General features: G+C 46.2%; 2 protein-coding genes across 11 annotated transcripts in view; one reads left to right on the forward strand and one right to left on the reverse strand.

Annotated features, from left to right (window-relative positions):
• Nucleotides 1-7527, reverse strand: part of LOC125130004 (guanylate-binding protein 2-like) — a 64351-nt gene extending 56824 nt beyond the window's left edge. For 2 of the 4 annotated variants that reach the window (XM_047785364.1, XM_047785360.1), the window contains exons 1-3: nucleotides 7375-7527; nucleotides 6412-6472; nucleotides 391-614 (exon numbers count right to left, since the gene is read on the reverse strand). The gene's annotated coding sequence lies outside the window, so the exon portion shown is untranslated. The remainder of the gene's footprint in view (nucleotides 1-390; nucleotides 615-6411; nucleotides 6473-7374) is intronic. The other 2 variants (XM_047785362.1, XM_047785361.1) reach the window with 2 other exon arrangements.
• Nucleotides 7528-7610: 83 nt separating this feature from the next.
• KYAT3 (kynurenine aminotransferase 3) overlaps nucleotides 7611-15909 on the forward strand; it is a 58322-nt gene continuing 50023 nt past the window's right edge. For 2 of the 7 annotated variants that reach the window (XM_047785367.1, XM_047785374.1), the window contains exons 1-2: nucleotides 7611-7692; nucleotides 14354-14447. In XM_047785367.1, the coding sequence (XP_047641323.1) occupies nucleotides 14355-14447 (93 nt within the window). In that variant the 5' untranslated portion in view covers nucleotides 7611-7692; nucleotide 14354. Of the gene's footprint in view, nucleotides 7693-14353; nucleotides 14448-15909 lie in introns of those variants that run through there. The other 5 variants (XM_047785369.1, XM_047785372.1, XM_047785368.1 and 2 more) reach the window with 4 other exon arrangements.

Raw genomic sequence — 15909 nt, forward strand, 5'->3', positions numbered from 1 at the left:
CTATGCTCCCGAATCCAGACAAGAATTTGCACCTCCTCTGGTGAACACGAACTGAGAAAAAGCTCTTCGAAATGGATAAGACAAGCAGTTTTACGTTGCCAACCTCAGTCTCCCCTCCAAGCCGGAGCATCTCAGCACCTAGAGAAACCCATGCAGCCCACAATTTCCAGCCGGGGAGCAAAGAACCAGTGAAGCATGCATGTAACATTCCTAGACTTTCAGAGTGTCACCAGAGGGGGCTGTGTCCGTCTCCCCTCACTCAGAGCTCTGAGGGAACCAAGACAGTTAGATTCCTGAGAGCAGCTAAGGACAAGAAAGAGGGAGCAGGTGCTCTCCGCAGACTGCATGGCTCTGCAGGATGGAGAGAAGGGGCGCGCTTCTGAGACTTACCCTTCGAGAGGAAAGGAGAGAAGCAGAGTTTGCACTAGCCTCCTGCCATCCCGGTCCACACTGTCCTTTGAGCACACCACCACGGGGAAGAGGAGCCAGCGGCGCTCAGTAGCTGCAAGGGCTCTGTGGGACAGGACAAGCCTCACCGCCCAGAAGCGACTCCATCAGGCGGGAGCGAGAGAGGTGGAACTGTACCCAAGGGCTCGACGTGTCAGGACACTGACCTAGGGAAAGAGGCAGGAGGTACACGGTGAGCGGCACAGCTCTGCGAGCCACGGGGTACATAAGCATCCAACTCCTCCCCCCGACATCCGAGCCCATCAGAGCTCTGCTCTGGGGAAAAAGGAAACCAGCTGAGGGCAGCCAACTGGCTCGGTGACGGTGGAATGTGTGTGCCCAACGTTTCCCCCCAGAAGGGAGGGAGAGGAGTGCAGAGGACACATCCTCAGAAACCATTGGAGATGCTCCCAAGAGCTCGCGGTGACGGTCCCTACCTGCCAAAACCAGTCCATAAAGAACGGGAGAGGCAAGCGTTTCTTCAGATACACAAACACCAATATACAAAGCTATGGGGAACACGAGGCATCAGGGAAATACGACGAAACCAAGTGAGTAACATCACTACCCAGCGACTGACACTAGAGGAACGGACAACTATGAATTACCCGACACCAAGTTCAAAACAAACGCTCAAAGCACCTCAGCGAGCTACAAGAGAACACAGACGGGCAACTAAAAAATCAGGAAAACCACGCATAAACAAAATGAGACCATCCAAAATAAACAGGACTGCGTGGTGATGATCACTGCACAACTACAAATGCAGTAAGTTCACTGAGCAATAAAAAAATAGAAGCCATAAAAGGGACCAAACACATTCTGGAACTGAATAACACAGTAAGTGAACTGAAAAACCCAACAGAGAGCTTCAACAGCAGGCTCATTCAGAAGAAAGAAGCAATGACTTGGAAGCCAGTCATTGGAAAGGTGAAAAAAAGAAAAAAGTAAAAGCAAAGTGAAAAAAAGAAGGAAAGGCAGTTCCCACAGTGGCTCGGTGGGTTCAGAACCCAACTAGGATCCACGAGGATGTAGGTTCGATCCCCGGCCTAGCTCAGTGGGTTAAAGGATCCAGCATTGCCGTGAGCTGTGGTGTAGGTTGCAGACGCAGCTAGGATCCGGCGTTGCTGTGGCTGTGGTGTAGGCCAGCGGCTACAGCTCCGTTTGGACCCCTAGCCTGGGAAGCTCCATATGCCACTGGTGTGGCTCTAAAAAAAAAAAAAAAAAAACTATGCCCAGAAAAGCTGTCTTTCAGAAATGGAGAGATAAAGACATCTTCAGACAAACAAAAGCTGAAGGAGCCCTCCATCACAAGACCTGCCTTACAAGAAATGTTAAAAGGGCTTCTGCAAGTTGGAACCAAAGAATCCCAACTGCATTCCGGATGCTTTTACCCAAAGTTTACCACTTGATTATTCAATGTCATATGCAAAGTTGCTAGAATTTAATGGTTATTTATACTCTTTATACTATTTAGAAAGCAGTCTTCTCCTTTTTCTCCCCAAGAAGGATTCTGTCATGTTCCTTTCTTCAGAGACCTAGGGAGCCTGGTGCAGACTTACGTTCCTGTCATTGCTCTGGAGATTTAAATGGCATAAAGCATGCACAAGTGACTTAGGACCAGCAGCAGGACCAAAAGGACACCGCCCACCAGGACAGGCTGAGGGAGCACAGAGCAGGGGCCAGAGAAATCCTCCCGGAGCTGAGAACCAGACAAGCTTGTTCTTGAATGAGAGCCCGAAATTCCAGAGGCCAAGTCGGCCTGCAAAAGGAAAGAGGACCCCTCCCCTCCTGAGAAGAGCCATCTCTACGGGGTCCTAAGGCTTCGATGCTTGCGCCCCAGCGTTTTCCAACCCCATCGGCCTGAAGCCACAGACCTAATCCATGTCTCGAAGGGCACAGCACCAGTCAAAGTTTCCAAAAGGACAATTTTTCTTATTATACCTTACATATGGAACGCATGTTTTGAAATGTTTTCTACCAAACTTATTTTTAAAGTCAAAATTCACTTTGTTTTTTTAAAAACTGTTCCGAGACTGGAGACCTTCTCATCTTGAGTAACCAATGCTAATAACTGAATTGCTATACATCCAGCCAAATGTGTGTGTGAAAAGATAGGCAGACAGCTCAATAAATACACAGTGATCCTGGGCAAGTTTTCTATGGGCAAATGTGCAATTCCTACTTCTTTTTTCGCTGCACCCATGGCATGCGGAGGTTCCCAGGCCAGGGGCTGAATCTGAGTCGCAGCTGGGACCTCTGCCAGAGATGCCGCAATGCTGGATCCCAGGTGGCAAGGGCCTGGGATCAAACCAGTGTCACCACAGAGACAAGCCAGATCATAAAGCCACTGTACCACAGTGAGAACGCCCCTATCACATTTTTTGAAATATTTAAACTCAAGCTCGTAAACTATTATTAGCTGGCTGGAAAGTATTAATTTACTGTAATAAAACATATGCATGGAGTTCCCATCATGGCGCAGTGGTTAACGAATCCGACTAGGAACCAACCATGAGGTTGCGGGTTCGATCCCTGGCCTTGCTCAGTGGGTTAAGGATCCGGCATTGCCGTGAGCTGTGGTGTAGGTCGCAGATGAAGCTCGGATCCCGCGTTGCTGTGGCTGTGGCAGCAGCTACAGCTCGGATTAGACCCCTAGCCTGGGAACCTCCATGTGCTGTGGGAAGTGGCCGTAGAAAAGGCAAAAAGACCAAAAAAAAAAAAATGCATGCCTAAAATATTACAATTAAAATAGCTACATGAAGCCAAGAAGAAAGCATAGCTCTTTTATTGACAATATCATCGCATACATTTGAAGTATACAATATGGTGATTCCTTAAGTATAGTGCAGAATATGACAACAACGACCAAAAAAATTCCCTCCCGTGGTTAACACAGTTAACTCTTTTGCGGGTGGGTGTGTGTCTGTGTGCATGCAAGTGTGCTGAAAATGCCTAAGATCTAATCACAGCAACTTTGAAGAACATAAACCTTTATTGCAGGAATGCAAGATGGCCGAGGCTTTACGACTTACGAACCTAGACTTTATCGTCTTTTATTCCTGGAGCAAGTCCTTCTAGTATTGCTCTCGGATCATGAGTGAAACAAGAATACAGTCCTGCCTGCCTGACCCCTCGCACCTACAAGTGACGGACGCCTCTTAAGAAGCAGTTCCGGAAGCACTGAGGCACTGCTAACAACTTCCACGTTGTTCTCCTCCCTGTCACTCTACTGTCACCTAGAAGGCCCACGTGAAAGTGAAGTGAGATGCCTTTGCTAAGCAAGCGAGAGGAGGCAGCAAACCATCTCAGCAGTCCTACGGCAGCCCACGAGGCGACCTATGTGAAAGAGTTAAGCCAAACGGAGGTTGATGCCCCCTCATGTCGACCTGGTAGATCCAGGGCTGGAGGGGTGGCTTCGTGACATCAGGGCTCAGACTCCTTCTCTCCCATCCTACTGCTCTACCATCTTCTTCTTGAAAATCCCACCTGGTGGTTCAAGGGCTGCAGACAACATGTCTGCACTCGAAGGGGCGGGGAAATGACAAACCCAGGGGGCTTGAAGGGCAAATGATCCGGCAAGACATTTCCCAGAAGGAGCCCAACAGTTTCCACTGATATCCCACTGGCAGAATTTAGTCACGTGGCTCACCCAGCCATCACCGAGGTTGGAGAGGCAGTACTGACACCAGGCATCCACACACTCGGGGGCATCTGGGGGTTCTACTGCTACAGAAGAAGAGAATACTAAATACGGGTGCAGAACTGCCAGCCCCGCTCTCAGAAGTCTCCTCCCCTTTCCCTGAAGGAACAGTTGTGTAGGACTCAGGAAGAACTGAGTCCTACACAACCTACAAAACACCACTGTAAGGAAGGATCTATTGCCCACGTTTTACAGGTAAGGAAACTGAAGTGCAGGGAAATAAAGTAACTTGCCAAGGTTACACGGCTGGAAAACGGCAGAGCTGAGACTGGACCCAGGCGCTCTGGCTCTCCAGCCATGCTATACTGCCGTCTGTCTGCTGTGTTTCAGACTATTTTTAGTCCTCCAATGAAGCAATGGAGAAGTCTTTATCTACATAAGGGAGATACTGTCTTTTTATTCAGAGAACGAATGGGCACAAGGATAAGAAAGGTACACCCACTAGCTATTAATTCCAAGGAGTCACTTAAACACCAACATGAGTAAAAAATAAAGGGATTAACAATAGCCAAGACATGGAAACAACCCAAATGCCCATCGACAGATGATTGGATTCGGAAGATGTGGTATATATACACAATGGAATACTACTCAGCCATAAAAAAGAATGACATAATGCCATTTGCAGCAACATGGATGGAGCTAGAGAACCTCATACTGAGTGAAATGAGCCAGAAAGACAAAGACAAATACCATATGATATCACTTATAACTGGAATCTAATATCCAGCACAAATGAAAATCTCCTCAGAAAAGAAAATCATGGACTTGGAGAAGAGACTTGTGGCTGCCTGATGGGAGGGGGAGGGAGTGGGAGGGAGTGGGAGCGATCGGGAGTTTGGGCTTATCAGACACAACTTAGAATAGATTTACAAGGAGATCCTGCTGAATAGCATTGAGAATTTTGTCTAGATACTCATGTTGCAATAGAAGAAAGGCTGGGGGAAAAATGTAATTGTAATGTATACATGTAAGGATAACCTGACCCCCCTTGCTGTACAGTGGGAAAAAAATAATAATAAATAATTTAAAAAAAATAAATAAAAAATAAAGGGAAAGACAATGAAAATAAGATTATAGATGTTAGGAAGCAAACAGGCAGGGAGAAACAGACACCAGATTCAAATAAGCTGAGTCCCAGACCAGTCACAAAAAAAGCCAAGAAGTAACTAGTTCTATAACCACAAAACTCTCCAAAGGTTCGGGAATAAAAATGAAAACAAAAAACAAAAAACAAACAAAAAAAACACAGGGTCTTTTAAAGGCTTTTTTTAAGGCCCCGCCCTCTGAAGTTCCCAGGCCAGGGATCAAACCCATGTCACAGCTACAACCCTAGTCACAGCAGTGACAACGCTGGATCCGTAATCCGCTGAGCCACCAGGGAACTCCTGAAGGCCTTTTAAACAACAACTAGATGGCCAGCTCCCCACCCCAAGTTTCCACACAGCGGCTCTTGTTCCTCCTCCGCCTCAGCGAGAGACTGACTGGCAGCTGATGCTCCGAGGAGCTTAAACAGAGAGGGTCTGACTCAGAGAAACCAGAGGTGATGGCGGAGGGTGAGGAAGCGCACCACCCCAGCCCTGTTCCCTCCCCTGCCCACCCCAGGCCCACCCCAGGCCAGAGAGCCTCAATGCTCCTTCTTACGCCCCAACAGATGCTCCCGCTTCTACCCGCACCTCCCTCCAAGTCTCTTCTCCGAAGAAACGACAGTGTCCTTCCTAAAATGTGATGAAGATTTTCCGGTGGCTACTTCAGAAAAAAATCAAAGTTCTGGGGTCTTCAGGGCTCTGCATGATCTGGTCCTGTCTTCCCCTCCACCCTAATCTGGAAGCGCGTAGCCCTGGATGACTGTGCTTTAGACACAGGGGTCTCTCTCTTCGTCCTTGCATGCCCAGTTTGCTCCCATACATACCAAGGCTTTTTCAACTGCTATTTTTCTGTCCAGAATCATTTTTGGCAAAGTCGCCTCTTCATCCTGGGTTCAACTGTTCCCTTCTCAAAAGAAGCCTTTTCTGACTCTCCTAATTAAACGACCCGCAGTCTCCCATCCTCACGGCTTCGTCCACAGCACTCAACACCATCTCAAACCATCATACACATTTGCTTGTCTCTGGCCTTTTCTTCCTCTTAAAGGTTTGAGACACACGCTCTCTCTGCCCACTTCCCCCAGAAGCCTGTGCACCTCTGTTCTCAATTCATGCATGTTACACGTGAGAAAAAGAAACACCGTACCTGGCATCAGAAATTGAACAAACACTTACCATTAAGACTTCACTGTTGGGAGGTACGGATGGCGGAGCTCCTCCAGGAAAGTACCGCAATCTAAAAGGACATCAGCATCAGTCTCTCTGACTACGAGCAAGGGGCACAACCGACAAGATCCATTAATAGGGATCCCTGAATAGGGATCTCTTCTAACACTCTATTATTCAAAGGACCCAAGTTTCCCAAGGTGTGTTTTCTCCCTCTTTGTAAAGTTATAAAACCAGCTTTTGGACTGCAGGTGTGCTCCTGGTGGCCTTTTGGTTGAAGAGTATTGACAAACGAATGCCCTGACAGTAGCTCACGATCTAGGGGTGAGATTCCCAACTGCACACAGCTAATTTTCCATCCGCCTCTGAAACTCGGCGAACCTAGTTCAACCAAAGGTTATCTTTGTCCTTTCCTCCGGACGTGAATAACAATGCTACCTCCCCTCCCACTCCTTCTATCCTCCCATCTTCTTAAAATTGGAAATTGAAGCATGAAGCTCGATGCTTAATACAAGGCTCTCCTTTTGCTAACACCGCTTTCAACAAAGAGTAATTCGTGGTGTTCCTGTTTCTCTTGGCCGATTTTCCTTCCCTTTTAAACTGTCATTGATTTTCCTCCTGAGTTCCACGGCCCCTTCATTCTGTCCTCTGATCACACCCGCTTTTACTGTTCAGGAACGTAAATTCCTCTCTGCTTTTTTTCTCACCCCCACCCCAGGCGATAAATACACCCACGCGCCCTTCTGCACACTCTCCTTAGCCTTGCCCTCTCTGCACCGGCTAACATCTTGATAAATACAACCCTCGCCTAAGCCCTGGTACCCGACAACCGGCTTTTCCTTCCAAATCTGCCCGCGTCCTATCACTGGGCCAACCCAACCCATCACACACCTCCAACTAGGGCTCCGGACCTCAGCGTCGCACCCCATCTCGGACCACATTCAAGACCCCGCCCCGCCCCACCCCCCTTACCCGGAGGAGCCACGTCCCGCAGCCCGGATCCTGCCCCACACTCGTCTGACCTCCATTCCCATCCTGTCAGTCCGGAGGGTCCGAGCCCGCAGCCCATCCCCAGCCACATCTCCCTTCCCTCTTCCTCTCCTCCGGCTGCTTCCCCATCCGACGGTGCCCCGCCCACTACCCGGCTGACCCTCAGCCAATCCGCGCTCTGACTCCCGGCCAGGCCCCGCCCCACGTCGGAGCGCCCCGACGCACTGTCCAGTTCTCGCGGGACTCGGGCCACGGAAAGCGAGGTGTTCGCGGAAGGGATGTGAGTGGCGCGTCGGAAAGGTACGGGTGCGGGGAGGCCGTGGCCGCCTGGGCTCCGCGAGCGGGGCCGCGTAGAGGAGGCGGGAGGGAGGGAGGGGGCCGCTGGGTGCGCGCGGGGGCCGCGCCTGCGGGGTGGGAGGAAGAGCCGGGCTGGACTCGGCTCAGGATTGGACTCGTGTCCGGCTCCGGGGCGCGCGGCCGGTACATACGGCCCACGCGGGCCTTGGGGAGTTTGCTGCGGAGGAGGCGCCGAGGTGCTGGCCTGCGGGTGGGACCCCTGGGCCCGTCCTCGTCCGCCCCTTTCGCGCTGGATTTGGCAGTTGGGGCACTTCGTAGACGGTGAGGGAAGCTGACGCCCACTCCAGTTGGCAGCAGTGGGGATTCTTCATGCGAAGGAAAACAGAGCTGTCAACTTGCCGCAGAAACGACTCTTAGGGGAGCCCATAGTTTCTCAATCAAAGCGGAAAGCTGTCCAATTTGTTGCTTTTGGCGCCTGCCACCCAGTTTTTCCGTCTTGCAGGCTCCTTCTTTGCTACCTGAGGGAGGAACTTGGCAGCTGCTCCTTCCACACCCCCCTGTACAAAGTCCTAGCTCCCCTGGGCCTGAAACCCAGCTGCTGCAACTTAAACACCAGTCAGACCTGTTCCTGCCTTCTACGAAATTTGCAATTAGTTACCCGGACTCCCTTTTCACAAAACAGCTTTTCAGAAACTTGCAAGAGCACGTGTCCTAACTTGTCTTGTGCCAGCTACACCTACCTGATTTTTCCCACTCTTGCTCCGATGACATGGCTGTAGAAGCGGACTAAAGTCCAGAGCATGAAGCAGAAATAAAGCTGTTTGTGGTAACTCTTAACCAGGCTTGTGCATTAATTAGCACTTCCTCTTTTCACTGTCACCGCACCTTAATCTTCCTTGAGCTTGCAGTTAACCTGAACATCCTGGACTTTGAGACATTATCAACTGATTTCTTCTGCCTCTCCTTCCCATACGCAAAGTCATTATCCACTGATCATTTGGATTGAAATCTACAGCTTCAAACGTCTCACAGTTCTTTTGACAGCTTTACTCACCTTTCACCCTGGATCCTCCAACAATTCATCAGCCTTCTCAGCCTCAGGTCACCCCCAACTATGCCATACATATCTTCTGTATCTTCATTTTAAAACCATCTACTCCAGTGATAATAACACAGTTTTCTCTTGATCATGGGTATATGACTGTGGAGTTAATCTTAGATATACTATGCCATAATCAGTTTTATTAGATCACCCTGATTCATGATTTCCTTCACAGAATATTGTTTTTAAGGGTAAATAAGAAACACAATGAAAATATTGTTTAGAATTAAAAGCCACGTACTTTTTGATTTCCTCCAACTTTTCTGTTCTGTGCCATCCCAGTTTACTCATTTAGCTTACTGGTCAGTATGCACGTGGAATGTTCATTGCTTTAGAAAAGTGCTCCTCAGAGTTCCTATCGTGGTGCAGCGGTTAACAAACCCAGCTAGGATCCATGAAGACGCAGGTTCGAAACCTGGCCTTGCTCAGTGGGTTGAGGATCTGGCATTGCCGTGAGCTGTGGTGTAGGTCAAAGATGCAGCTGGCGTGGCTATGGCTGTGGTGTAGGGCTGGCACCTGTACCTCCGATTGGACCCCTAGCCTGGGAATCTCCATGTGTTGCAGGTGCGGCCCTAAAAAGCAAAGAAAAAAAAATTTTTTTTAAGTGCTTCCCGAAAAGTCTATTTCATACATGGATCTAGAGATTATCATACTAAGCAAAGTATCAGAGAAAGAAGAATAACATCTCATATGTGGAATCTAAAAAAATGCAGCACAAATCAACATATCTATGAAACAAAAACAGACTCACAGATAATAGGAAACAGACTTGTGGTGGCCAAGGAGGAGGGGGTGAGGGAGGGAGGGACTGGGAGTTGGGCTGATGAGTGGAGACAAAAGTTTTACATATAAGATGAATAAACAACAAGGTCCTACCGTATAGCACAGGGAACTATATTCAATATCCCATGATAAATCATAATGGAAAAGAATATGGACAAGAATATATATATGGATAACTGAGTCACTGCTGCATAGTAGAAATTAACACAACATTGTAAATCAACTATACTTCAATAAAAACAAAAATTTTTTTTAGAAGTGTTTATGTAAAGAACAGAAGAGAAAAGCTTCAGAGTTTCTGGGTCTGTACCTCTCTGCCAGCTTTGTTTTCTTGGGAGCCATTTTTTCACTGGTGTCCCCAAAATGCCTTCTACAATGAGATTATCTAGTGAGAAGTAATGAGTGAAAAAAAAAAAAGAAAGCCAGATCTGGGCTTTGAGGAATTCCATCATTGAAGGTTGGGGAAATGAGACTGTGATATGTCAAAAGCCAAGGGGACATGGTGCTTCTTGGGGAGAAGGGTTTGACCCACAGATCCAAAGCTGCCGAGAGCCCGAGGAAATCAAGAATTGCAAAATACCCTCTGGATTTAACAAGATGAAGTTCAAAATTGACTTGTGCAGGAGCTGCCTGTGTGGCGTCATGGGTGCAAAATTCATATTGCACTGGGTTAAGGAGTATAAATTCAGGGAAAGGAGACAGTTGATAAAATGATATTTTTTTTGGCTCAGAGGGTTAAGAACCCAACTAGCAGCCATAATGATGTAGGTTTGATCCTTGGCCTCACTCAGTGGGTTCAGAACCCTGCGTTGCCTCAAGCTGTGGCGTAGGTCCCAGATGTGGTTCAGACCCTGCCTTGCTGTGGCAGTGACGTGGGCCCACAGCTGCAGCTCACGTTGGACCCCTGGCCTGGGAACTTCCATATGCTGCAGGCGTGGCCCTAGACAGAAAAAGAAAAAAAGCATCTTTTAAACTAGAATCAGCTTGAGCAAGGACAGCAGAATGCATGGAAGAGGGGCAACAATCAATGGAGCGAGGCCTCTTGCCAGAGGTGAGATGCGTGGCGTCTACATCGTGGCAGGAGGGGCCATCCTCTTGCAGCGGGGCGATTTCCTGTATTATCTTAGGAAGGATGAAAAAAGAAGTATTTTAGGTTTGGTTTTTAGATGTGGGTGGAAAGCGTCCCCATCTGATGGCTTCTGTTTTTTCTCTGTGATAGAAGAGCAAGGTTAGACTAAAGAGGGTTTCAGGTTAGAGGAATATGGGAGAATTGAAAATAACCATTTTGTACTGAGAGAGAAATAGTGCCCATTTTCTTATGGCTTTCAGCTCGGCCTGAGAATTAAACTGACCCAAGAGCGAATAACAGCAGAAAAGCACACGTTTCACATAGGTTCTGTGGGACAGCAGAGCTTTCCCAAGGAAATGAAGACCCAAGGAAGTGGCCAGACCAAGAGCTTTTATGCTCGGAGGAACAGAGAGGGGCAGTTGTGGGAAAGTAACCCAAACTATGCGGAGACCCAAGAAAGATTAGAATTGCTGTAACGAGGTCTATTTGCACCGCCCTCTCGCAGCTTTGATGCCATGTTTAAGAATGGTTCTTTTTTTGGGAGTTTCTGTTGTGACTCAGGGGTAATGAACCCAAGTAGCATCCATGAGGATGGGGTTCAATCCCTGGCCTCGCTCAGTGGGTTAAGGATCCTGCGTTGCAGTGAGCTGTGGTGTAGGTCAGCAGTTACAGCTTCAATTTAACTGCTAGCCCAGGAACTTCCATGGGCCACAAGTGTGGCCCTAAAAAAAAAAAAAAGTTTCTTTTCCTCCCCTGCAGGGAATGCATCATTCACAAGGGAATTTTATCTCCTACTTTCGCGAGATCAGATCACTCTTCCCGCCTCTTCTGTTTTTCAAGTGCCTTTACCTCAAAATAATCCTTAGGCCAAAGTGGCATATTTGGGAATGGCATATTATGCCATCTTTTTGTCTTGTTTTGTTTGGCGGCCGGGGGGGGGGGTGTTTGTTTTTTTAGGGCCCTACCCTTGTCATATGGAAGTTCCCAGGCCAGGGGTCGAATCTAAGCCGCAGCTGCTGGCCTATATACACCACAGCCACAGCAACACCGGATCCTTAACTCACTAAGCAGGGCCAGGGATCACCCCGAAGTCCTCATGGACGCTAGTCGGGTTCACTACCACTGAGCCACAACGGGAACTCCTCTGCCGTCTTTCACCGAAAAAAGAGTAGAAGTGCCAGTGAAAGTTGGAGGTCAGTTAGGGGTCAATCACGTGAATTTGTGGTGAAACCAGTCCTATCCTTTGTGACTTTGTCTCGCCAGGCACAGCTTCACGGGACGAACAGACAGTGTAATTGAGGCCATCCAGGCCTTGGTCTTATAGGTGGGTGAGATGACGGACAAGGGGAGCTAGGCCATGGTCAAGAACAGTATTGAGGTGGTGGAAGGTGCATCTAAGTTGGAGAATAAAGGAAGGTGAGCACTGATCGGGAAAAGGATTGGCAGCCTCCTGGAATTCTTGATGATACTGAAGAATAGTATTAGTTGAAATAATTAAGCAAATTGAAAGGATAGGTAGTTTATGGTCAAAGAACAGAAGTCTTGAATTAATTGTTTTGGAGTTGGACCAGACCGAGGTCATGGCAAGGTGCAGGGTATGACTGTAGGAGAGGGACCGGGGTGGATGGGAGAGAAGAGCAGGAGGCACGGGGATGTCCCTTGTTGGACGGGTCATCTCTCCGACTTTGGCATAACCAGGGGTGATCACGGTACTTGGAGAAGAATGACAAAATCTCGTGAATAACAAGGAGTTTTCAGCAGGTCAGAAGATAATATGAGTGAGGCAGGGGAGGGCAGCAGTGGTGCGGGAGTGGTGAAACTGAGGTGAAAGCTCCCAAAACCTGCAATCTAAGCACACACTTGACCAGCCAATGCCTTTCTGTACCTTCTGAGATGACCTTCAAACCAAGGACTCTTTTTTTTTTTTTTTATGTTTTGAAATATGGGGAGACAAGGCCCAAGAAGAGTCTGGCACTTGTCAGAAGACAGTAATTTTTCCTTTTTTTTTTTTTTGGCCACACCCCCGACATGTCGGAAATTCCAGTGCCAGGGATTGAACCTGTGCCACAGCTGTGACAACACCGGATCTTTAATCCACTGCACCACCAGGGAACTTTTATTAATATCAGGAATAAGTATTAGAATCTAGGTGTTCAGACCTAGTCCTCTTTCCTCCCTCCCCACCCCACCCCCTCTGACTTTCTACCTGCAAGAAAGTGTTTTCCTTATACTGTCCTAATACCAAAGAAATTAGGTTGACCTTTATGGGCATTTATTTGTTGAAAAAATTTGTCTTTAATCAAACAACTCCAGGATACTGAATGAAGATTGTTCAATGTAGTTACTGTTATTTGGTCATATCAAATCTGTCCCTAGTTAATTTATTCCTGAACAGAATTATTAGTGACCCAAGAATAGGCATTTCTTGATTTAAGAAAACCTGGTCTTTGACTTGAAAGACCTAAAACATAAGAGGTAATTACTTACCAAGAAATTTTCTAAAGGACTCGTCAGAAATAGTCCACTTAATTTGATTACATAATTTGATGGTGTGCTCAGTCATTTGACACTTTCATTTGTCACGCGCCGCCTAAGTGCAGACGAGACAGAGGTGACCTAAATGCACCAGGCCCCTGCTTATAACACTCACATTAAATTATTAAATGAACGACTGAGTGATCAGCTAAACCAGGGAGCAGAAAGTGCTTTGCAGAGAATTTACCCAGGCTGATGTAATGCAGAAAATGGCTAGGAAGCTGCCACTTCTGCCAAGATTTTTTTTACAAGGTCAGGATTTTCTATTTCACTTTTTACGCAACATCCAACATGTTATTTTTCACAGTAACCTTAACATTTTGGTAACAATGTTACCATTCAGTATGACTTAGTTATACTGAAACATAATTACTTTCAGCGGTCCCTTTGAATCCGTAAAATGTTTTGTTTTGTTTTTTTCTAAAAGTTTGATTACTAGAGATAAAGGAAATACCATCCACTGTTAGAATAGTTTGGAGTAAAACTTTCTGGGGAGTTCTGCTGGCCTGAATGCTTCGACCTCTGAGTGGCAGCAGAGCAGCAAAATTTCTTTTTGCTTTACTCTCCCTTTGTTTACTTGTGATTGCTAGTGAATTCCTTATAGATAGAGAAATCAGAATCACGCCTCTTAGGCAGCTGGCATCTATTCGAATGGCTTACTGGCTGTCTTATGGAGTTGTTTCAGAATGTACCATCTGAGAAAACGAAGGAAGATTCATTCATAAATTCTTTATATTTATCAAGGACCTACTATAATCCTTTTCAAACAACTTCCTAAATAATCTGTTTTAACAACTTGATTGTTACAAATCGTGCTTTTACAAGTGACTTCAGATGATTCTGAATTTAAGGAGGTCTCAGATGGAAATATTCTGCATTTCATTTGCTGTAGCTGAAAGCTCTTGACTCAATTAGAGCTTTATTTTTTTGAATTCACTTTATCCTTACAAATCTCTAGTTTAAAATGACACATGCATAAATTTGTATGTGGAGGCTCTCTTAGAATGGTTAGTGCAAGTCTAATAATGAGAGGTTATATCATAGAAAGAAAACTTAGCTGTCAAAAAAAACGTTTTCCCGTTTTGTACAAGCTTATGGCCTATTAGCTAGCTGTGTCTAATGGAGATGTAAGTATGTATTTACTCCTTTTAAAATATTTTTCTTTTATCCTGTAGCATGTTTTTGGCCCAGAGGAGTCTCTGCACCCTTGGCAGTAAAGTCCTGAGGACAGTTTCTGCTTCAAAAATCCTTGGACTTTCTACCTCTACCGTAGGTACCGCCTCACCGCTTACGGATAAGATAGTGCACATATTCTGCAGTGTCGAAAAAAGTTCCATTTTTCAGCTACTTGTATTTTATTAGAAGAGTATTTCTGTGATGTAAGCTGAACGCATCTCTTGTCATCAGTTAGAACTCACCTTTGCTGGGCAGCTGCTTGCCTGTTGATGTATCAGGACTAGCGGGGGGCATGGTATTCATTGTCTCACCTTATGTTTTATTTTTAAAATTAATTTATAGTTGATTCACAATATATTGTTAGTTTCAGGTGTATAGCATAGTGATACTTTTTTTTTTTTTTGAGACTATATTCCATTATAGGTTATTACGAGATAGTGGGTATACGCGCCTCAGCTATACAGTGGTTCCTTGTTACCTGTCTGTTTCATGTGTAGTAGTTTATGTCTGTTAATCTCTTATCCCTAACTCCCCCTCCTTTGGTAACCATACGTTTGTTTTCTATGTCTGTGAATCTGTGTCTGTTTTGTATATACATTCTTTTGGATTAATTTTTAGATTCTGCATCTAAGTGCTGTAATATAGTTCCTGCCTCTGTCTCACTTATTTTATAAGCAGAATACCCTCTAGGCCCGTCCATATTTCTGTGAATATTAAGATTTCATTTTTTTTGTGACCGAGTCATATTTCATCATATATATACCGCCTCTCCTTAAGCCAGTCGTCTGTCGATGGGCCCTGGGGTTGCCTCCATGTCTTGGCTGTTGTAAATCACAATATGATGAACACCAGGGGAGCATGTATCTTTTGGGTTTAGAGTTTTCATTATTTCCGGATATATACCCAGGACTGGAATTGCAGATCCACATGGTACTTCTAGTTCTAGCTGTTTAGGGAACCTCTGTACTGTTTTCCAGAGGGGCTGCTCTGATTTACATGTCTACCAACACTGTTCAAGGGTTCCCTCTTCTCCACATCCTCTCCAGCATTTATTTTTTGTAGACTTTTGATGACGGCCGTTCTGACCAGTGTGCGATGCTAGCTCCTTGTGCTTGTGATTTGCATTTCTGTAATAATTAGCGATGTTGAGCATTGCTAATTATTCATGTGCTTGCTAGTGTCTGTTTGAAAAACATCTATTCAGGTCTTCTGCCCATCTTTGATTGGGTTTTTGTTGTTTCAATATTGAGTCGTATGAGTGCCTCTCTATTTTGGATGTTACCTTCTTATTGCTTGCGTCTTTCTAAATATTTACTCCCATTCCGTACGTTGTCACTGCTTTTCGTTGACGGTTTCTTCTATCCAAAACCTCGATGTTTGATTAGTTCCCATTTGTTTATTTTTTCCTTCCCCCCCCCCCCCCCCCCCGCCTTGGGACGCTAAGAAAATATGGCTAAAATTTATGTCAGAGTTTATATATGTTCTCTTCTAGGATTTTCACGTTATCTTACAGTTAGGTCTTTAAGCCATCTTGAGTTTATTTCTTATATATGGT

This window comes from Phacochoerus africanus, chromosome 6, assembly GCF_016906955.1.
Source record: "Phacochoerus africanus isolate WHEZ1 chromosome 6, ROS_Pafr_v1, whole genome shotgun sequence".
Lineage (NCBI taxonomy): Eukaryota > Metazoa > Chordata > Mammalia > Artiodactyla > Suidae > Phacochoerus > Phacochoerus africanus.